Genomic DNA, 24,939 nt, shown 5'->3' with positions numbered 1-24,939 from the left:
TATTTTACGTTAAATCCAAGTATCACAGGTGTATTATAATTTTCATTAATCTCATATCACACATAGTTGAACAAGAACAGAAGACATAACGGAGAGGCGTACAAAATGGAAGTTTGAGAAGAGTAAATCGTCGGTACGTGCTCGTGTAAAGGTTGGAAGAAAGGAGTCGATACGCCAACTACCTAACGCAACCATGGAAAAAGAGGCTTGGGTCGAGTTCTCGCTCGCGAGATATTCGTTTCGACGTGAAATTACAAATGACGCGTATCTCACTTGAAAGTCTCGTGGAAAGTATAGAGTGTGTGCAGCGGAGCCGCCCGAGGGCTACGATATTCTCTCTTCTCCTTGTTATCCGCGCTCGAGTCACGCGCCGTAGAGAGACAGAGTTACATATTCATAGAACGCAAGAACCGGGTCGCTTTAGTGAGATGATGAAACGTCATCTTTCGATAAGTACTAAAAGATGCGTCAATGCGATTATTTAATCTATTTAGGTTATCCAAAAAGTATTTTTCTTTCGCAAACGTAATTTTTTTACAACAGTGTACCTTCAAAACGTGAAACCAAATCTGCAAAATGTCGCGGTGTTTATCTCAACAGAACAAAATGGATCGTACGTAATTCGACAAAATAATATAAAACAATCTACGTTGTGCGTCTATTATTTCCTCATAAAACGAAAGAAACTTTTCGGACAACCTAATATAAGAACGAGTATTTCCGACAAGCCTGTTCATTCTGCAAGTAATTACAAAAGTAAAAGAACATCCAGAAATCTTGGTTTCAAGAAAACTTTAAACTCTGATCGCAAGAAACATTTTGTTCTGGAAGATCGTGGTTGTCGGAAATATTCCATCGACGAATATGAAATTTTGATCGCGATGAAACGTTTCTTTCTGAGAATCCGTAGTTTTGGGAATTTTTTAATTGATAAATACAGAAAGAACATGTTTTTCAACGTCTGATTCAGAGAACTCATGAATTCTGGCAATTTTCGGTCGATGGATATCGAAAGGAAAATTTGGGACCTTACAGTTTTTAGAAAATCTTTTATTGACGAATATGGAAACTTTGATACTGGGTAGAGTTTTATGGAGAATATACTATATTTCAACCATGTTTTCAAAGTGAAGAGAACATACACAATGAAACATTTTGTTCTAGGAATTGGTAGTTTACAGGGAATTTTTCAACCTATGGAAGGTTTGATATTTCTATATTTTTGTTGCATATAGAATAGTCGATATTTGTAGAGTTCTTCGGAGAATATACTACATTATATTCCCGTTTTCAAACGGAGAGCAAATTTTTATCGCAATGAAACTTTTCGATCTGAGAATTCGTTGTTTTTGGTCATTTTTCGATCGATGAGTAAAAAGGGTTTAATATTTATATAGTTTCGTTGAAACAAAATGATGCAAAGGTATTGGTTTTTTAAAAATATAAAGAACTGTCTTTGAACATACCTTGTTTTATTGACAAAAATTATCAGTAAAGAAAATAATTATCATAAAGCAATATGAAAAATATCGTCTTGTAATTTTCTAACTAACTTTGTAAGATTCTAACTTTAGAAAACACCGAAATGATAATTTGAGAAACACATTTTCATTTATGTTACTTTGCTAACAAGGATAGGTGAATCTTTTAATAATTCGATTCTTTTAGATACTTGAGGTAGTTTAGTAGGACGTGTAGGGTGCCAAAGAAATACTCCGCATTTTTTTTTTAAATATATTTATTAACAATTCTCGATTCCGACTGTTCAATCACGCTTCTTGGTTACAACTCAACTCTTCTCTTGATCCATTTCGTTTCTTTTTTGTCGCCTCTCAATATCCCCACTAGGCACGTAACCTTCTTCATTTTTTTTTTTTTTTATTTGGGAGAATTTTACAATCAATTGTCATTGAGAATTATAAGTAAATTATTCTGGCGTGGTACTATATCGTGTATAGTAGGTGATTATCGTTTGATTCTAGCTGAATCTAATGTTTAAACCTAAAGGGTAATGTCTTTTTAGCCTGCGGATCTGATCCGTCGTGTCAAGTAATTAAATAACTAGAGGGTTTTGGTGGTTGTTAACTCTTATGTTATATTTGTTACTCAATTTGGATATTTCTTCTTTAACTGTGAGTATCTTAGTGTCGCGATGTATTGTTTCGTTAGTAACATACCAAGCTGTATCTATTAAGGATCTCAGAGTTTTCGATTGCAATCGTTGAAGAATTTCTATGTTGGAATTACTCGCTGTTCCCCATAGTTGGATTCCATAGGTCCAAACAGGTTTTAACCCTTAGAGTGCTGAATACTCGTGGCCTATGCAGTCCGTACGGACGGCGTGCGGCCAGCGCTGACGATCGCTATGGACGGAGTACTTTTTCGCTAGACTGAACTCTGTTGACTGATTATTCAAAGCGCAAATCGTAATAAGTTATAGTAATTCTTTTGCACGAGATTAAATGATTCAAGAGCGTTATTTTTTAGTATTAATTATTTATTACAAACATTGAAATTTACAATAAACTAGAATTTGGATAATAAACTAGAAAACTAAATTTAGTAAATATAACACAAGTTAAAATAATTCAGTTGTGTGTGAGAAATTTCAAAACAATTATCGATACATAATCCGACATCGCATTTTCTGCATTCTCTTATTTTTCACACAAACAACACATTTTCTTCTTGATAATTAGATGCGACTGTCCGCGAAACAGGTAGACAACTGTTATAACGATGCATTATTGGCATTTGTTTACTGCTGTTACTAAGGAATGCATTTATATTTATCTCGCACAAACGTAATAGTATTACTTCTGCGTAGGTGTCCGGAAAAATTGACAAACGCATATATGTGTCCTTAGTCCATGCCGGGCACTTACAGAAAACGCATATATGTGTCCTTAGTCCACACCGATAGCTTCCGCCAGATGCATATATGCGTCCATAGCACTCTAAGAGTTTATATAGGATTATTTGACTCTGCACGCTTAAGTTGGAGCGTCTGCCAATGAGCCAGCAGAATCTTTTTAATTTTGATTTAAGTTATTGGGATTTATCTACGATGTGTCGTTGTTTCCATGTCATTCTTCTGTCCAAAATCATGCCCAGATATCTGACTGAATCTTTGTTTGGAATTGGAATATTATTTATGATCACCTTTGGGTAGGATTGTTTTCGCAGCATGAAGGTTATATGACTGGACTTACTTTCGTTTATTTTGAAACGCTTCCGAGTATTTGACGAAAGAAACGTAGGGATATCGATGGCCCATTAGGCCTGTCGGCACTTACACTTCGTCGCAGCCTTCCTTATGTTTCGTCAGTTTCTCGTAAACAGTCTGTCTACGATTATATACTTTGTACCGACGAAACCGTTGGAAAGTTCTTTGTTGTCGAGTGCTGCTACGTACTTATTCAAAAATAAATCTAAAAAACGTAGCTCAATAACATGAAGACCCTCGTACCATGCGTCTAACATTCATATTAGATCGTCCGAAAAGTTTCTTTTGTTTTATAAGGAAATAATGGATGCCCATTTTTCGTTTCATATTATTTTATCGAATTACGTATGATCCATTTTGTTTTCTCAAGATAAAGATTACAACATTCTATTACAACGATGAACCAGTCTACCGCTAATCGTATGCATTCGATTTTAACGATTAATTTGTTTATACATCATCACGACGAAACATCAGCACCGTGGACGCTATCGATGTTAGAGTCATGGATGAAAGTTTTGCACCTTTGTTTATCGATGAATTAGATTAATCTCTTTACTACATTAAAATTCTTGTATTTTATTCCAAAGTATATTCACAAATACATAGTCTTCTTTTCATAACAACACATTTTCTCCCAGCGGTCTCAGTTCCCTTCTTTCTACTCGCCTAGAAAAATATATATACATATACGAATAATACGATATATATATAATATACGTAATACGAAAAATATATGTGGCTAACATGTGGCAAAAATATAACAACTTCATTGACAAATTTTATCATGCGTTCGTTTAAAGATATTTATATATTAGGTCGTCCAAAAAGTTTTTTTCATTTTATAAAGAAATAATGGATGCACAACATTTTTCGTTTTATATTATTTTACCGAATTTCGTATGATCCACTTTGTTCTATCAAAATAAAGAACGCAACGTTCGACAGATAAGGTTTTATATTTGTATAGAAATGCGCTGTTGTAAAAGACGGGTCTATAAAAGAAAAACACTTTTCGGACAACCTAATATTTCTTCTTCCACCCTCCGACCTTCTACTCTCTTCGTCAATCGTTCAGTAGTAACCGACATAGGAAATGTTTCAAGAAATGTATCAAATGTTACAAGAATTACCCTCTCCCTCTCCCTTTTCCCATTTCCGGAAACGAAACGACTCTCTAGTGTAACTTGTCTGGTTCACTTCTTTGTCGCAGAAGCGGACAGCGGCGCCATCGAGCCCAGCATCAATCATTTCGGAGTGGACGAGGAGGGCCATCGTATCCAGGAGGACGAAAGGATCGCGAACCAGACCGTCGCCAGCGATCTAACCGCGGTCGTGTTTCGAGTGCACGTCAACGATACTAACAACGAAACTCCAGTAACCAAAACTATCCACAGCTTTCTCGCCGATCACGAGAACCTCGTGAACGTGTCGCGAATGGACGAAGGTAGCGTCGCGGAATTGCAAAGGGATCAAAGTAACCTGTTATCCGTCACAGTGTCACAGAACGATTTTCACGAGCCACAGTACAATCCATTGGGATCAGACGCAAAGCCGGCAGAACGCAACAGTTCTGAAAATAAAGTAGAACACGCGAACAATGATTTCGTCTCGTCGACTCGACCGAATCGAGCAGAAATCGCGTCAAGTATCGTTCCTTTGGAGATCCGGTCGCCTGGTTCCAAGAATGACGACTACTTGCACGGCGTGCAGGTAGACGATGAGGATCTGTCGAACGTGGTAGAGCACGAGAACGAGTTAATAGATGGTTCTAACGTGGACAAATCTCGCAGAGAAAACTCGATTAGGTTTACAACCGTGTCAATCCGTGAGACCATCGTCACGGAGGTGAAACCGATCGAGCAGAAGAACGTCGAGGACATCAGAGCGATCTCGTTCCAAGTACCTGCAATCGACAAAGAAGCAGAAGACGCGGACAAGCGACAACAGGATAACGAACACCCAAGAAACGTCATGGAGTCAAGAAAGGATCAATCCAGGCCGATGAACAACCTGCTGTTGGCGGGTGGTAAGTCGACGAAGGCGTTTTACGAGATTAAACCGTCGATCAAAACCGAGATGGAGCCCGATCAGCTTAACCCTAGCAGCACTCAGCGACCCTTGCCCGGTAGGAAGTTTGTTCTACCCAGCGTCGACAGCGCATTTGGCAAGTTCGGGCCTTACTTCGAAGACGGCGATCAGGAGATAAACATCACTGCCAGAATAGGCAGCACTATGCTGCTCGACTGCAAAATCGGCATGCTTGGTAACAAGGAGGTAATTTCTCTTTCTCTGTCTTCTGCTTTCCGCCTTCTTTTTCGTGGTTATACAAATACAGTTTATCTGAAAAATAATGGCTTCATATTTCTTATAAATTGTTGTGTAATTGCTAGATAGCAATATTTTTATTAATATCTTGAGGCTGCATTTGCATATCAAAGTATGTTTTATGAGCATCAAACATTACTTGCCATCTAGGTATTATCAATTAAACGGATAGTCCTGTTAGCCTGTCTAATTTCTTTTATGTGATAATGTACTTGCTCATTCTAGTAATTGTATATGAATTTTTTGATAAAAAACAAGTATCATTGTTTCGTCTGATTCGAGTCTCTATAATCACTTCGTATATTCAAAATTCCAACGAATAACTCGTAAAGAAAACATTGCAACCGTACAAACAGACATGATATGGCAAGGATATTCTCAAGTTCACTTCAAAAATATATCCCTAAAAATCTATTCATTTATTACTCGACCGTTTATAATGTTATATCGATGTTGCAAAATCAGAGCTTGAATAAAATTAATGTTTAAATCTTCATGCATATTGAATGTTTGAACCAATGAATTAAAACAATATGTCCCGTTACTTTTTAGATAGACTGTATATATTTTGTTACAAACAGGAGAAACACGATAAACAAGGGAGTCATTGATTTCTTTTTATTATCCCGTGATGAGATGCTTTTTCCGTAAAGACGTACATACGTAAAATTTGTTTTTTCCCTTTTCATTTTGCCTTTCATTCTCCCCTTTCTTCTTTATAAGTATCACATATACATACATATATTTGACGTTTCATGAAGAAAGAAACTTGAGGAGGAAATACGATAAACAAGGGAAAACGTTGATTTATCTTTATCGCCGCACGGTATGAAGTGATATTTCAGCGAAGATATAAAAAATATTTAAACTGACAAATAGAAAAAAATAGAAAGTTGTATGAATTTTTTTATTTCATATAAAAACATTTGATCATATTCGCTTTCACGTAGAACGTTAGAACATTAGAAAATTCGATCGTCGATTCGCGGATCTTTTTAGTTGCTTCTCTTTTTCATTTTGCTAGTAAACCAGAGTACGAAATGTTCCGCTTTGTCGTAGCGAGAATTTATCTATTTCACGTCTCTCTGTCACTGTCGTTGCCCTTTGGGGTACCTTTATTATTCCGTTGCTTTTACGAGACGGCGACCGTAGCGGTGGCTGCTGATGCAACTTGCGAAATAGGATGGGCGATGTCATGATGAAAAACCGGCTGCAACGGTCTTGTTATATTTTTATGATCTCCGTGTCGCACGATAAAAAGGTCCCGCGATGATGAAGCGAGATGGAGTGGCGAGAACGTGGATCGATTTCGTGCCTTTCCGTTAGCTAAATTTCCCTTTCACAGCTCTATAACATTCGTTGCATACAATTATAAAATCGAATGAAGGGGAAAATATCATTATACCTAGAACGCAGGTAGAAATGTTCTACTCGTTAGAATTTTCCTCGTGGTTTGTCCTTTTTATTTCTCTAGTTCGTTAAGCCAATAAAGATCAAGTGATAAAATAGTGCATATAAATTGGTAAACATAATGCTGTTGAAGTAAAATATCGGAATTTCATGCAAAATGCATGTTGCAATTGAAGTAATTGAAATAATTCACATGTTGTTTTGTTAAGATAAAATAAATGTATAATAATAAATACTCCACAGAAGATTGCTACATAAATCACAATTACAATTTCTAATGGTATGCAGTTAAAAATGGAAATAGCCTAAATATTAGTCGTATTTAGAATTTTGCACAGTCTTCAAGAAGGTTGCGATACAATATGCCTGATATAAAATAATCAAACAATAAAGAACAAATGAAATAAAAATTACTTCATATCTTTCAGCGCTTTTCGAAATCGGATATATTTTTGTGACAAAAAATCCTTTATTTCACATTTTCTATTGAAGCGACCGATGTTACAGGGTCATTGTAAAATGATTTTCATTGCCATTAATAAGGCGGTCATTTATTCCTATTTATTTATCACTTATTCCAATTCTTAATTATTATTAATTATTAAAACATTATATGGGCTGTATGCGCATGCGAATAAAGAATAAACCATCTGTACTTTGCCATTGTCACGAAAAGAATATGGAACAAGTGATTAAAATGTCACGTTCTTTTATTTTTACTCAATTTGTACAGTAATTTGGGCTGGCTCGGACTGATTAAGACTGACTTGGACGATTTTGGGGGTAGTATTTATATTCTTTTATCCGCGGGAGTGGGAAAAGACCTTGGTTGCACTTGTCATATGTCCATGGAAACGGGCAGAGAGACCGGACACTACCTCGGTGGTCATTCATGATAAGGCGCTTGGAATTTGCTGTTTTATCGCATAGGTAGTCGAATTCTCCCGTGACACCATCGATATTATATTAGGTTGTCCGAAAAGTTTCTTTCGTTTTATCAGGAAGTAATAAAGGCATAAGGTTTTTTGGTTTATATTATTTTGTCGAATTACGTACGATCTATTTTGTTCTGTTGAGATAAACACCGTGAGATTTCACAGACTTGGTTTCACGTTTGTATGAAGGTACACTGTTGTAAAAAACACGTTTGCGAAAGAAAGACACTTTTCGGACAACCTAATACTTTGATCAGTGATAGAGAAGGACATTTTTATAACTTAATAGTACGTCATATATCATTTTGCAAAGGAAGTAGGCTTATGGTTGAAATGAACCCACAGAACGACGTTTCCTGCTATGTAAACACGAGTTGAAGATTATACTGAGAAGCGCAATTTCAAAGCACTCGCCCAGGCTGCTGCTTTGTAATCATATCGATATCAGTCCAACATTCACAGAGGAATCACTAAATTAAATGAAACTGTTGAACAACAAATTCTATGCAATTGCGAATAGTTAACAATAAACTTGAATTTGAGAAATTTTGCAAACGGAACCGAGCAGTAGACTACTCCTGGAAGATGCAAAAGGTCTCATTCTGATAGCTCAATCCAATTCTGAATAATCGATAAACGTATATAAAAATTGGAATTTTGCAACAAAATAGTTTACAAGAAGCAAACGCAATAAAATATTGTAAATGGATCAGCGGGATAACATGCCCTACGATATGCAAAAGGAATGAATGGTTTTGATTGGTCAAGCGGTTTCGAAGAAATCACCGAACATACACAAGATCGGTGGGAGAATATTAGTTAAAAAAAAAAAAATTGTTTACGAGGACCAAATCGAAAAATTCTTTTTAACCGGACCAACCGGAAAACATAGCCTGTAACATGCATAATAAATCATCCCGGTTGGTCAAACCGTTTCGGAGAAATTATCAAACATACATAAAAAAAAAAAAAAAATTAAAAATATGTATACATGCTCAAACATAAATATTTTCCTCCTTTTCCGAAGTTGGTATAGTGAAATGTTGCATTAATCCAACGCTCGTTTTTAATGGGTGACCGATTTTCAAAATTGGGGATGTACCGAAAATAGAATTTGGAATATAGAGCAACGATAACGGATTACGATCGTATGTTACGATCACAGCTATTCGAATTTGTTCCACTATGTTAGATTAGAAAGTGTTATAGAGATTCATACAGGCACAAAAACAAAATAATAATAGAAAGCCAGACTATAATTCTTGCTATCCTTCAAGAACAACTATTTCACGATTATTAAAATATATGTTAGCGTATTCTTCTTGGAAAGACATTCTTGAAACAGTATCCTATCTATTTCGTTCTAGAATTTTTATCGAGTAGTCGGGAGCACTTCCGGTGTCCTAGAAAACGTAGAAAGTTTTTGACTTCAAGAAGTCTAAAAAGTCTTGAACGACTCGGAATTTCATATTGCAAAGACCTTTACATCCTGAATATTTTTCGCTAATGTTTCTCAAGAAATTTCGTGAAACTGGATAGTTTTAATGTTAGGTTGGTGCATATGAAATTTGATTTTTTCAAGTAAAACTTTAACCGGATTTCTTTAATGTGGTTGATATTTGACAAAGAATACAATTTGATATCTATAAATGTTTATAAACTTGTAAATGAATGAGTTATATAGATTTGACCTCTCAAACTCGAATTTCAAAGATACGAAGCTCCTCATGTGTGTTAAAGTAATAACTCAATTACATATTTCAGAACTCAAAGAAATCTTTCGTTCTTAATCTCTACAAGTGTCTCAAAACATCTCTAAAAGTGTCGTTTGATCAGGAAACGATTGGAAAATGTAGCTGTGAGCGAGAACGATTACAATTGCAAACATGATTCGTTTGTATCTTCGCGGTGTAACTGGTCATAAAATGTAAACAACTTTTCGCATCGTAATCAGCTGAGGAAAAAGCAAGCAAAGCGAAAACGAGAAGATTAAACAGAAAGGAAAATGGAGGGATGGAAAAGGAGAGAAACAGTCGCTCAAGATCTTAGATGAATTCATATTCCACAGAATACGTATTTCAAAGCCGATTCCGACGACAATAACAGCCAACAGCGAAAAGAAGCATTGCCTATCGATACGACAGGAAAATATCGAGTGAATTTGTGCGATATTCAAACCAGTGTGGATCTAATGACAATATGAATGAAATGGTCAAAGACTAAAAAGAAAGCACCCCACTGACCTCACTAAAGAAATAAAATAGTCAAACTCGAAGATGAGGATAGCCATCCACATGTTATTTAACAATTAAGTTAGAAAAATTTACCAAATGTCCAGCTGGCCAAATTGTAAAGTACAAATTAAATAATTAAAAAAAAAAAAATGGCCAGGAATATTTTACACGATAATTTGTAGAGGCCTTGTGTAGAGGATGATTGATCGTGAGATTTATAAGTCAAGATTGCTCGTTGTTGAAACCGTCAAGTATATTTAAGATAATAAATAAATAAATATACAGAGACTATTCGCTGAGACGCTCGTACGGATTCGCTAAAGACAATGTAAATCGCTCGTAAGATCGCTAATAACTAATTGATAACTGATCGATACGCGATAGATACTCGTAGATACTGATTCGCGCGACTAACTGATAACTGATAGATAACTGAACTGGTAACTCTTACGATCGCGTCCGTTTATTTATATTGGTCGGGGGAAAGTCGGAAAATTCAAATTCGTCTTTGTTCAACGCTTGCACGTAGCGGCGACATTGTTTTGCCCGGAGTTTATTTATTTTTACATTATATATCCTAACGATATTGAGGCATAACGATACGAGGCAAAACAACAACATGATTTGAATTGTCCTCTAGCTCATGTACCGCTACAAATTTATCGTATTAATAATGTCAGTAAATTGACAAAATATAATTTGTAGGCTATATTTCGCAGTTATATATCAAATAAGATAATCAATGTCCTGTAATATTTCTAACTGCAGTAGAATTTATTCATGCTGAAAAGTAATATTAATTCAGCTCGTGTCTGCTCCTGAAAATATTTCTTTTTCTCACATCCATTCCATAGATGTTCGAACAGCGGTTTGATAATTGAAAAAGAGTTATTGTCCTTACCATAAATTTATAAATAAAAATTTCTTCCAAACGCTCTAGGCACTTCACTTTTACTTAATCAAAGAGTAAATCTTTTGTCTCTATAACTTAATTCAGAATAAGCGGAGATGAATGGAAAAAACATATCAATTAGCTAGTCCAATTTACAATATGAGGTCTGTAAATATGAAACCGGAATTTGCCTATAGATGGCCTCAGCTAATAATGTAGTTATCACTAAACTGCGTCATTGATGCCAAAAGTCTTTGTTGACATCTCACAAACATTTTCGTCTCAGAACAATACAAGTTTCATACAACAGCATAGTTTGTAATAGCGTTGAACATGTCGAATTTTGTGCCTGGAAACTACGATTTGCGGACAGCATTGATTTTCTGTTACCATTTGAAGAAAACTGCTGCAGAATCGCATCGAATGCTTGTCGAAGCTTACGGTGAGCATGCTCTTGGTAAATCACAGTGCTTTGAGTGGTTTAAAAAATTCAGAAGTGGCAATTTTGACGTGAGGAACGAAGAACGTGGAACGTGGAACGTGATCTATTATGAGCTGTTAAAACCTGGCGAAACCGTTAATACTGAGCGCTACCGACAACAAATGATCGATTTGAATCAAGCTTTGCGTGAAAAACGACGAGAATATCAAAAAAGGCAACACAAAGTAATTTTGCTTCATGATAATGCACCATCACATACAGCAAAACCGATCAAGGAAACGATTGAGGCGTTCAGTTGGGAAATACTTTCGCACGCGCCTTTCTCACCAGACTTGGCTCCGTCTGATTACTATTTATTTGCATCGATGGGACACGCACTTTCTGACCAGCACTTCACTTCTTACGAAAATGTACGAAAATGGCTCGATGACTGGTTTGCCTCAAAAGAGCGACAGTTTTTTTGGCGTGGCATCCACCAATTACCAGACAGGTGGGAAAAATGTATAACCAGCGATGGGCAATACTTCGAATAAAATATTTTTAATCATTTTCATACAATAAACGTGTATTTTCTATACAAAAATTCCGGTTTCATATTTACATACCTGGTCTACCTTGTCAAAACATCATCTGCTATAATTCTGTTAAATATAAATCATCCAAGAGTCACTTATGATTTGCCTTGGGTGCAATAACCATTCATAACATCAAGTTAGAATAAATCGCGTTACGTAGAAGTGTCGAACACTTTTCTTTGAACCTGAAGATTTGTGAAACCCTCGGAAACTCCATATTCATTATGAATTCCGCAATCGGAAACGGTCGCATGTGACTATCGCGTAGTTTATTGTATCTCCTGAGCGCTATTTAAGCTCGTTTGCAATTGATTAATTAACAAATCCCGTTTGAATTCCATAGGACATTTGCATAAAACGTTGTTCGTTTAATGACGTATAATTTTACCGCGTTTTCACGTAAATGTAAACCGGGAATGATAGCCACGAACCGATTATCGAGTGTGATTGACTGGGCACGTTTGGCGCGATGTCAACGGGGCGTTGTTATTTGATCGATTGGCTCAGCCATACGCGGTACCATAAAATCGTATCTCTTTCAAAAGGAAAACCCCATCGTCAATGTTATTATTTTACAATGGACTATGGGCAATGGTCCATAAAAGAGTGAGACGTTTGGTATTTACGAAAAAGGTAACGCGAGTCCATGTTCGAAAAAATGGTAAAAATGTTTTTACGCTTGAAACCTTACCGTTTGAAAATTGACATTATTTAATTTTAACATTTCAATCTAACAGATTGAATTGAAACATTTTATATCGAAATGTATATGTAAAAGGTCTTGTCGAGGTGACTTTTCTCTTTCCTGTTTCTGGGGTACGTGCTGAGTCACTTTCCCCGTGGCTAGATGATTCTAAGGTTTGCTTATCATGCTACACACGCCGCGAGACACCATGACACCGGGTCGTCAGCCACACGTGCATATTTCTTAACTCTTTCGCTTCGAGCGCCGCTTATCACGTTCGTCGCCGAGTCACCCATATCTATGTGACGCCTCCGGGCCTCGTCACCCAAGTGTGGATGACGCTCTTCTTGATCGAGTTAATTAAATATAGGATATCATATATAGGATATACAACATAAAAATATTAAAAACACATTATACCATACTTTTTATTAATTTATATTCTGGATAAAATATTACATTATGCTATATCGCATGGTATTTTTTAAAACATTCCAAACACATTTGGGGTGATATTGGGCACTTTGAACAATAGTTGTAGACTTTGTCATCACTACTCTCCTTACTTTCAAATATATTTTCACACTGTTTACTGAACATTTTGAGGATGAAAAAATCACTGATGTACGTCTCACAAGTATGTTTCTCGACTAAATGAAAGATCTGAGATATCTGCCATGAGATCCCTCGGAATACTCCAGCCGGAAAACTTTATCGCTTTCTCCATTTCAGAACTAAATAATCTTTTCTTTACAATGAACCGTAGGCGATAAACAATGAATTCCCGCTTGTCGCTCTATTTACGTTCCGGGTACCGGCGGTCGAATTTGGGCCCCACAGGAAATTTAGCCGAATCACGCTGAACAACCTATGGGTACGAGCGCCGTATATAGGCGGCGATCACGCGACGAATCCCATATATCCAACACTCCATATATCCGGCATCCAAATGATACGTATACAAGTGCTGTCTGCAGTCATTAATATATTTTTTCGTTATCGGCAAAACATTTTCTGTTGATTTTATTGACATATTGGATTAATCACTTCTAAGGTTACGCATTGTTGAAACAACATCAAAACGTTTCATGCAATATATTTCAAACATTCAAATGATCGTATACTGTTTCATACAGAAAAATCTATTAAATCCATTTGTGACAGTGAAATGATATTTCATATACGGTTCTTACAAGAATTATTGTTATTTAAGACTTAGGAAAACGTTTATACAGCAACCACGTACACTGTATGTATTTCTGGCGCGCGTTTCCGTTCAGTGATAGAACTTCGGTGAACTGGACTGCCGAAACGAAAGGACTAAAAATCAATTTGATAGAAACAATCAGATAAGAGCACTTAAACTACACACGTAACACTCACCGTAACTGCTAAAATTCGTTGCCAAACCTAATCTAGTTGCTATCAATAGATCCGATGGATGTTATTTCTATAGAAGACGTGACACTAACACAGCTAAAATATCAATTTGAAAATTTGTATTTCAGCGTTTATATCCGACCAATTAAATATGTTTGGCTAGCTAAATTGTGATACTTGAACTAAAAATCCCTATTGTTAGGTTTATTTAAATCTAAAAACAAACCGAAAAAATTTGCAAGTTCCTTGAAATTATTTAATGAATCTATAGAAACACTGCCTACTCTACGACTTCGACGAATATTGGATATGTTGTAGAAATTCATATTTTAAACCAGTGTAGTGGTATCGGCAGTTTTCCGCGAAAATATCTCGGAAACTAAGCGTATTCAGGCCTTATATATATAGAAAAAAGTTGTTAAAAATATCGACTTCTACAGCATATTCAAAGATCATCGAAATTGGAGGGTGGCCAGTGTTTCTACAGTTTCACCAATTATTTAATTATAATATTTGAGTTTAACTTTGTGAACTTAAATATTTTAATTTTGTCAATATTTGTATTTAACCAATTAACCAGGTAACTGCGTTTGACGAGTATACACGTCAAACAAAAACTTTATTTCGGTGCATTCGACGTGAATACTTGTCGTTGCTTGTATTTATTTATGCACTCCATGATCTTACCCCAAGAAAGATTTCTAAAACTAAATTCAGCAGTTAACACATTGTTGACCGGCAATTTTTCTGAGAATTTATCTCATGTCATCGGCTATTATTTCGTAATTGGATGTGAAGGTAAAACAATATAAATAAATTTTAATAAATTTTATTTATTATTCAACTTTTAATATTTCTTTTTCGTATGATAAACAGTGTAACAGTCATCTACGAGATTTTCTGGTTTGGCCCACCAATATCAGTAATCCAAGAAACTTCTTTATTTCATTAGTGGTAACTTCCGTCCATGGTACCGTTTTTGCAGAGATTTTATATAACTCTTTCATTTGAGAATGGTACAAATTGGTTTGCGTAACGACTAAATAAAAAAAACCGCTGTCAAAGGATAAAGCCGTTACCTCACTGATAGTCGACGCATCACCAAGTTCAATAGTTGCACCAGGAATATTTAAATAATTCTGTAAGTTTGGTATGATATCATGTCCCATTCTTCCTTCAATTCGTCGTCACTATCTGATTCTATTTTATTCCTCTTTTAATATTTTGGTGGCATAATATCTGATTTACTATCTTCTGATATAGTATTATTTTCCAAGTCACCATAATTTGATTCATAATCACTTGAACAATCAGATAAAACATCCACGTATAATTCATTGAAAGATTCTTCATTGGTACGTTCCGTCATCGTTGACATTTTTTTTATGACAAAGCACGCAACTTGGCGGGTCTTATGAGCGAGAGACACAGCTTGAGGTATACTGATCAACAATTGCACTGTATCATCTCTAACAGCGCACTGAGAAAACGACGCTGATACGAAAGAAAAACGCATCAGAAGTTTACTCGTGGCTGGTTGGCAACGTTTGGCCATGAAAACACCAGTTAACTCGTGACCGGTCAACAATGTGTTAAAAGTCGGAGCGTTAAGGGTTTTACAAAATCATACTTTTATAAAATTCTTCGTTTCTATATTTGGTACATCTTTAAATATTTTGCATACTTTGCACGTTTATGTATATTTGTATTTATCATAACCACATAAAAAACCACAATCTATTTTTTATGCTTACTACCGACCTAAACATAGCTTTTAATAATGTGAGCAAAGCTATATACATATTTATACATATACATATTTATACATATTTACATATTTACATATTTATAATAGTATTTATACATATTTACATATTTATAATACATTTGTACTTACATATTTGCGTTTTTTTTTTAATTTTTGATCTTTTCAGGGCTTACTACATTGACTTTTATTTTACCCTTTATTTTACTTTCAGCTTTTATGTTTTGTTACGTAGATCATAATAGCTGTATCTCATATTATACCAATCTCATAATATATAATCTCATATTATACACATATTATATCATAATTGTTACAATTTAAAAAGATGGGGGCTTCTTATATCGATTCTTAATCTCCCACGATACGGGAAAACGAAATCTAGTCGTATGTATAGTCTAGCTTAACACTTTGACTGCCACGTTAGTCATATATGACCAGTCACGGTTTCTCCTGTGACGCCACGGTGGTCACTGGTGACCGGAGTGCTTGAACTTCTTACAATTATAAAAATTGTATGAAAATTGACAGTTAGGGCATTTTGAATATAACCGATAAATAGAAGATAAAATTTGAAATAAAAAGTGCGCCATTGAACAATTAAACATTTTTATTAGAACATCAATAAAAAAAAATGAGAACAAATCTTGCATCTAACGGTGCACTGTGTTTGTATCCATATCTTTGAGGAGTAATCTACGAATGTTATTATAAACACAGCTTAGAAAATAATCGTAAATGCTGCTTTGTAATCATATAATTGAAGTTAGAAGTGTAAACATACCCTACCATTATATATAGAATGAGCAAATACTGTTTACTAATATCTTGTACACGTTTCAACAATATATTCTGCACGTTTTGCTTACGACGAAATAACAAATGCGAATAGCTTGTTGAAATAAACGAAGCCTTGTTATAATATGTCGCTATCAACTGTTACCAACGCGCCACGGTGGTCACCCGTGACCACCAATAAGATAAACGGTCCATTGGGGAAGAATGTTGTCTTACATCATCAATTTATTATTATTTTACCATTATATGCTTTGAATAATAAAAATATTCACGTGGCGTTCTGAGCGAAACATATGATTTTGGCGTGGCCGTCAAAATGTTAATCTATTTCAATCTTCGTCTAACTGTGAGATGATATTCGTAATTCGTTTTAAACTTTCCAAATTTATACAAAATCGCCCATTAGCAGTAACATAATATGTAATAAAGAAAATTATTTAGCAGCAGTTTCGTAACTGTAATGTAGAATTACTAACTCGAGTACAAATAACGTGATTGTTAAAAATTAATATATCGATACTCTATTGATTTTCTAGAAAAATAATTTGAGGTGTCTGTGTTTAAAGGGTACATATATTGGTAATGGAACTAAACTAAAAGACAGGCATTTAAAGTTAATTAGAATGTCCTCTTTTTATGTTAATAACAATCATAGTTACTTATTCGTAGATTTGTTGTCCATCCAGCCGAAGGTAGACTACGATGATTATTTACAACTGCGAAAAATAACAAAATAAGAAATTAAACAAATGATGCTCATGTAAAATTATTAAACGCTTTGATTTCCCTTTAGCCTGTCAAAGTGCTAACTCTTGACCGATCAACAATGTGTTAATTAGTAAGACGTGAATATTTGATTTCGATCGACCGAAGTGTGGGATAATTGAATTAAAAAATTCTGCTTAAACTTAAACAATTACTCGTCAAACTCGATAACGCTTCATCAGGTTTTCGTATTCCTGCATTATGACACTCGTCACGTACAATATAAAACAGAGTTCCCAGTTAGGGGATAGATAAATGAAACAAAAAAGATAGTCGTGTCGCAGAAGGTTCGTTGAAAAGACGGGCGAAGGGAACGAGAATCGTAAGCCGGTCTTTCTCGAACGCTTAGCGTGAAATTGCACAGCGTATTCATTCGCGAACGATTCAGCTCTCAGGAGAGAAGGGGCTTCCCGATTCCTTGTCGCGAAATGATTAACTTTCGACGAGATTCCGCTTAATTCCACGGCTGTCTGTTAGAAACAATGCGAAGCTTCTTTTTCTCTCGGGAAAACCGGGCTATTCCTTTACTGAGAAATCCGTGATTTATGAGGCAATAACGAAAGATATTTCCTGCGTCGCGATTCAGGTGACGTGGGTGCAGCAGCCAAGCAAGGACTCGTTTCGACTACTCACGGTCGGTAGGATCCTGTACAGTGCGGATCAGCGGATCAGCCTCAACTTCCGGTAAGTGAAATCAACAAAATACGAGAGATATTTAGATAGATATGATGTCTTGATAGTTAGGACATGAAAATTGACATTGGTATTGATTTCGATACGAGATATGAAGTATGGTAAAATGATAATATACATAGTCTGAACAGGGCCGGCGTAAGGCAGGTTCTGCGCGTTTGCCGAAACTGGCTCTGCGTTTTGAGAGGCCCCGCGGTCTACGAAAATTATCCAATTAAAAAACATCGATTTTGATTAACTTTTTACAGAATGATGATACCATTGACAGATGCAAGACATTTTTTTAGTAGCGATGATTCAGTTTAAAGGAGTGACAAAAATCATCAAAGTTCAGTGCAACTCCATAAAGTCCTCATATCCTGGAAACTACTTTAGATAAAAAAATCCAGGCACTTTCAGACAAATGTACTTTTTAGAGAAATTAAACTGCATCAATAGTCTTTTGCAAAAGTCATACATGATTACAGATTTTGTACTTTCATTGGATTTTTTGCCTCTTGAAAGCGAATTATGGAGGCGAAAAAGTATTACTTTGATTTGTTTAAAAAACTGCTTATAAATAGTGTATAATATGTAACAGCATTTATAAATAAATAATTCCTCGTCCTAAAATTTAAGTGTAGGATTTGAATGTATATTCAGGCCCCGCAAAATTTTTGAACTCGACCCCGCAAAAGGTCACACCGGCTCTGAATCTGAACCTGTCAAAGAACAAATTTATATAGTAGGAGTTCGTTGAGTTTCTCCAGTATTTACCATTTTCCATATAATAATAGCAGCTCGTGTTGAGATAAGAGTGTTGAATCGACAGGATTCATTTTATTAAACAGTTAACTGGAATTTTAGTAAAATAGCTAAATGTTATAATTGAATATGTATTTGAAAATTTTAATTTCAATTCAAATCTAAGAATTTGATCTTTAAAAGCTATATTATACATTTTCGCTATTAATTATTTTATAAACAAAAATCAAATTAATTGCATCGACAAACTGAGGAAAAATGTATACATTGAAAATATAAAAATTGTCATGTGAGATATCTATTTTAGGAGAACAAGAATATTTTGCATTCGTATAGAAAGAAGACAGAATTTCTACGATTTCGTGACAGTGAAAATATGATTGAACTCATTACTGGTATCGATAGAAATTTCTATTTTTATCGATTTCCGTGTCACGAAATGCTATAAAGTCGTGTAGCACGATATTTCTCGCTTTTATAGGTACGCCATAAAAGTCGAATACATCTAAAAATCGCGTAACGATATATGATCGAATGAAGTTTTCCATTTTTTGATTTCACAGATACCCGAGCAATTGGAGATTACAAATCCAGTACGCAACGACGCGGGATTCCGGCTTATACAAGTGTCAAGTTGCAACGCATCCGCCGCTGGTTAAAACGATTAACGTCGTCGTCACGGGTGAGTGATCTTTTGAAACTGTATCTGCGATTAACCGCCATTGTTTTGCTTTATAATTTCCTTTCTCGCGCGTACGGCGTGAAACAATTCGCCGTTAAATTGTACTGTCAACAGAACATTGATAAAAAGAAATGGCACAAGGTACTAGAATATTTTTATCTATTCTATTCTATTCTATTCTATTATATTATGTTATGATCATGTCCCATGATATACTGAATTATATAAAACAAAAGAGAGACTCTCAACCAACCATTTTGCCAAGCTACCGTTCCTCTAAACACAAACACCTTTTCCAATAAAGGAAAATCTTTTCATAAAACCTTCCTGTTGAATCCTCCACAGGGCTCTTCCCATCTTCTTCCATGAATCTTCCCCAAATAACTGCAACATAATTAAGACTCTTCTAAAGATCCAAAGAGCCCCATCCAATGTACTTCCTGTATCCACTTACCCGATCCATTCGCCATGTAATCTCCAAGAAAACAATCGAAAGGTAAAGGTAAACAAAACCACGTGCGCTCGATTCTATTCTCGTAGCAACAAGATGAAGGAAAGCATTCTTCCTCTCATCGTCTTGTTTTGTTTTACCCCACAATTCATAACGAAGGGTTGCAGGAGAGCATCCTATCCACGTTAACCAATTAAGGGGCAATGCGTTCAAGACAACATTTCATTTACAATTTTTACCAAACAATGTACCTTATTAAAATTTGTTCATTAACATCTTAATTATGAAAGGAAACTCGCTCGATACTTTTTTCGTCACTGCTTCTTCCATCTGGATTTTACAATTTTATAAAATTTATCCACTTGCGCTAGAAAGACGTGCCACGCACGTCCAGATGCTTTTCTTCCAAAATCGCCAGACATTTGTCGCAGAAATAAAAATAACGTGCGCTGCGCGTCGGCTAACAGTTAGATCGTTCGTTTGTCGAGCTACAGTTGCACAGTGCACGACGTTACATAGAGTCATCGATATCTTGGAAATATTTCAGAATAGATTATTAATAAATAAAAGGCTATTATTGCCTTTATTATTTATATAGTCTTAAAAGGCTATTATATTCATATCCGTGTAAAATTCTTTATGTAAGATCCTATCAACGCGTTGAGGCGTTGCTTAACATTAGAACTACCACACGAGTGGAATTGACTGGTTTTACAATTTTATTTTAAAATTCCTACTTCATGTTATATTTCTTTCCGCAACGATGTAATGACTTTGGCAACGATAACTAAAAGAATAATATAATGAATTTTATTTCGTTTTTGATGTATTCAAACAGAAAATAATTTTGTACCAAGGCTACTTATACCAATACCAATCAAAATGTAAAAGGGTCCAGCAATCTGTTTATCGAACCCCAATTAACCAGTTTCTTCGTTTTGTACAACTTCCCACACGTTTTTTAAATTTTTACTACGTGTCATTCGACATAATGATATCAGTTATCAGGAAAATTCGCTAGATGCTGATACTATAAATACCACATCAGTCAAAATAACTGGTTCTACAATTTTATAAATATGTCAACCCTCATTTAGGGATTATGGTCCCACATGGATTAATATGTACTATATAACACGAGGTGTGAACTATATATCACGTATCAAAAATGTACTATATAACATGGGATTTCTTCTTTAAGAAAGTAATAAATCAATAAATATAAAAATATTCTATTTTACGTATTTTTTAAAGGCCAGCCATTTTGACTGTTTTTGGTAGAAATAGCTTCGTGTTAACTATCGGTAGTTTTAGTGTTAAAAGATTGCACTCGTAGACGCGGTGAGGCATGTTATATTGTAGCACACAGCACGCGCGACCGTGAGTTTATTGGTAGCTCAAGTGGTTAAAGAAATTGTATTTATAAAATTGTTCTGATTTTGCAATGTGTAATAACTTATAATAATTTAAATTAATATGGTTACGATATTAAATTAATATAATTGATAATAATTTAATAAACGTAAAACAAAAATAATTTATAAAATTATAGTTAATTATTACGTAATCTTTAGTGGGTTTCGATAGAGGGAGAAAGAGGACGAGGGAGGGAAAGAAACTTGACCGAGTCGGAAGAATGGTTCTCAGTTTCCGAGCGACATTCGAGACGAAGAAAGGGACGTAGCGGGTCACACAAAGGAGCAAAGGGTTACAGAGCAGGTTTCGCGTGTCCCAATCCCCTTACGTCGCCAATTCGGTGCAATGGAAACCCGCATTTCGTCGGCTAAAGCGCCTCGTGGCCGGTAATCTGATCTGATCCGAAGAGGGGCCTGGTCGGTGAACAAAAGCCGCCGTAAGGACGAAGTAGGGCAGAACAAACCCGGATAGACTGACATTGTTACACGACTCCTTCTCCTCCCTTTTCTCTGTCTTCGTTCGACCATCTGGCGTCCCTGTTGCTCTTCCTAAATCGTCAAGCCCGACGTTTTGTCGTACCGCTGGAATTTCTTTGACCTCTCTTGCTCCAGGAACGATCTTTTTGGCCCTCGTGGGTATCTATACGGAAGAAATATCTAACACGGGGTGAAATCGATATGGGACACGCTCGTTGACTCATTTCGATCAAATAAGTTTCACAGGAAACGATTTGTACGGGGATGATTGATAGGGCTTTCTGATAGAACATAGTTTCGCAAAGGATGCCATAGATCGATCTACTTAATTTAGCAGGCACCAGGGAAAGAGTTTTTTTTTATTTGGTAGAATTTTTACAATCAATTTTCATTGAGAATTATAAGTAAATTATTTTGACGTGGTACTGTAACTTGCATTATATGTGTTTATAGTATGTTTAATTCTAGTTGAATGTAATGCTTAAATCTAAAGAGTAATGTCTGTGGAAAGAGTTCTCACGGAGACTTCTTTTATCATCTTGTTCTGTGTAACTTTTACCTTTCTTTACGATTTCTGTCTGTCGAGTTTCTATATCTCTTAAGTGCTGTGGGCGCATATAGGTGTCTGACGAAAGCTATCGGCGTGGACTAAGGACATATATATGCGCTTTCTGTAAGTGCCCGGCATGGACTAAGGACGCATGTATGGGTTTTCCAATTTTTCCGAACACCTACGCAGAAGTAATACTATTACGTTTGTGTGAAATAAATATAAATGCATTCCTTACGGCAGTAAACAAATGCCAATAGTGGCTCGTTATTGTTGAAGTGGTCACCACATGTAAGAAAACTCTACATCTAGTTTTTTTAGTTTTCTCAAGCACTGAATTTTTCACACACAACTAAATTATTAACTTGTGTTATATTTACTAAATTTAGTTTTCTAGTTTATTGTTTTCTAGTTTATTACCCAAATTCTAGTTAACTATAAATTTCAATGTTTATAATAAATAATTAAAAATAACTAAAAAATAACGCTCTTGAATCATTTAATCTCGTGCAAAAGAATTACTATAACTTATTACGATTTGCGCTTTGAATAATCAATCAACAGAGTTCAGTCTAACGAAAAAGTATATTCCGTCCACAGCGATCGTCACGCGTGTTTTCAAGGCAATCTCCGTCAGGCCACGCGTGCCGCAGTACCAAGTGTTCTCTGCTAGATACTCTGCCATCGATATTTTAATAATGCGAGTCGCTCAAGTGGTGGTCTCAAGAATGATCTCTCGTTTCGTAGTTCGCAACATTAACCCCTTCCTGTGCCATTTAGTTCGACGAAACTTGGGCTCAAGAGGTAGACATCGACGCGCGCTAAACAGACCAGACTGATGCTCGTAAATAGTCGCAATACGAACCGAAATGTAGATGCCCGCGATACCTGTGGTATAGTCAGTTTTACGCGATAATGATGTTGAGGAAGTAAATTCTTATGCTTTTACTTTTATAGATATTATAAATTTATTATATTTTGTCATAAAATTATTTAAAATTATATAATTATATAAAATTTAATCATAAAACTGAATGAATATCTAAAAAGGAAATACGTAAAACTCCACAAATCCTCCATGGTATGATACCTCTTAAAACATTCTGGCAGATGTAAAGCCACTGTAGCAGCACTCGACAGTAAAATTCATAACGGTTTCCGTCCAGTGAACCCGCTACACAAATACCGTGTTTACCGATAGATTAGTTTATCATAGATCCGACAGCCTTAGGCGGTTACCGAAGTTGATACTTCCCCTGCGCCGATATATTCGTAATCACGAATCAAGCCAGCAAATTGTGTTATACGGCTAGTGTACACTTAGGGTATATATTAATAAATTATATTGTTAAACATACTCTAGTGTTTCTAAACCTTCTATCGCCTACATACACCTCACCACTTTCGGCTTGTTTTATTTACGTTTGACCCAAGTATCTGGTCGCGAGTCAAACTCGCGATATTCATGTTTGGGTCAAAATCTTCACCGCGAGTCTGACTCGATAAAGTACGGGAAGGGTTTAAAACCACTAGCTGTTGTTGAATAGAATGAAGGAAAGTGTGGTATAGATTATTTCGACCAAATGGTTTTTTATGCCACCACAATTAGAAAAGGAATCAAATGGTACAGAAAATTACTTTTTTATATTTGGTAGACTATTTACAAACAATTCTCTTTGAGAATTATAAGTAAATTATTGTACAGAAAACTTGGCATTCAGCACTTTCTGGGAATTTCTGTTGTAAACGCTTTGACGGTTTACAAAATTGCAACAAGGAAGAGTATAAATATTAGAATATTTAGAGAATTATTAGTTGCAAAATTATTAGGGTTGTCTGAAAATACAAAAAATCCTTGTCTTCGACGGAGTCAGCATAATATCGCCGTACGGAAAAATGATTCCGGAAGAAGCATTAGACGTGCATGCAAACTATGTTATGCAAATAAAAGACGTCGAACAAAGACACGAGAGAATTTAAAGAAAACAACAACTTATTGTTCAAATTGTCACCACCAACCTCAGCTATGTATAGAATGCTTTAAAGTTTTACATTCTAAATAATTTTTTTAATAAAACATTTTCATATTACTTTTATAACAATTCAATAGTTTAGTCTTTTCAAACACCTACGACGATCCTTTGCAAGTAGTCAAATAAGCGTCACCCGAATACGGGTGACGTAGCCCTACTGGGAACTTTGCTGACACCCGAATACGGGTGTCGTGACAGTCAACGTGTTACGAGATAATGTTCATTGAATTTGAAATTATATAAAATACTGCAATATATACTTTAATAATTAAGTTCTACCGTTTTATTAATTAGTTTACCCTTTCAGGAGCTTTCACGGTTTATATATTTGTTCCTATTACTCAGATTTAATTTTATTATATTTTTATATATTATATATTTATTATAAAATCTGAATCCTTGAATTTCTGGGGAATTTCATAAATTTAGTATGGAAATAATATTTTTATAAAACGATAA

At 35.4% G+C, this 24,939-nt stretch overlaps 1 protein-coding gene and 1 long non-coding RNA gene across 4 annotated transcripts in view; one reads left to right on the top strand and one right to left on the bottom strand.

Annotated features, from left to right (window-relative positions):
- Window positions 1-24,939, top strand: part of LOC126919391 (uncharacterized) — a 389,648-nt gene that overhangs the window by 299,805 nt on the left and 64,904 nt on the right. For all 3 annotated transcript variants that reach the window (XM_050728585.1, XM_050728582.1, XM_050728584.1), the window contains 3 exons: window positions 4,440-5,503; window positions 18,022-18,119; window positions 19,436-19,554. In XM_050728585.1, coding sequence (XP_050584542.1) covers window positions 4,440-5,503; window positions 18,022-18,119; window positions 19,436-19,554 — 1,281 coding nt within the window. The remainder of the gene's footprint in view (window positions 1-4,439; window positions 5,504-18,021; window positions 18,120-19,435; window positions 19,555-24,939) is intronic.
- On the bottom strand, window positions 6,448-10,863 carry LOC126919481 (uncharacterized). Its single transcript, XR_007711669.1, has 2 exons — window positions 10,302-10,863; window positions 6,448-6,901 (listed from the first exon to the last, which is right to left on the bottom strand). It is a non-coding gene; the product is annotated as an uncharacterized LOC126919481 (long non-coding RNA).

This window comes from Bombus affinis, chromosome 8 (genome assembly GCF_024516045.1).
Source record: "Bombus affinis isolate iyBomAffi1 chromosome 8, iyBomAffi1.2, whole genome shotgun sequence".
NCBI classification, from domain to species: Eukaryota; Metazoa; Arthropoda; class Insecta; order Hymenoptera; family Apidae; genus Bombus; species Bombus affinis.
The sequence above is the reverse complement of the archived record's forward strand: the minus strand, read 5'-3'. Positions and strand labels throughout refer to the sequence as shown.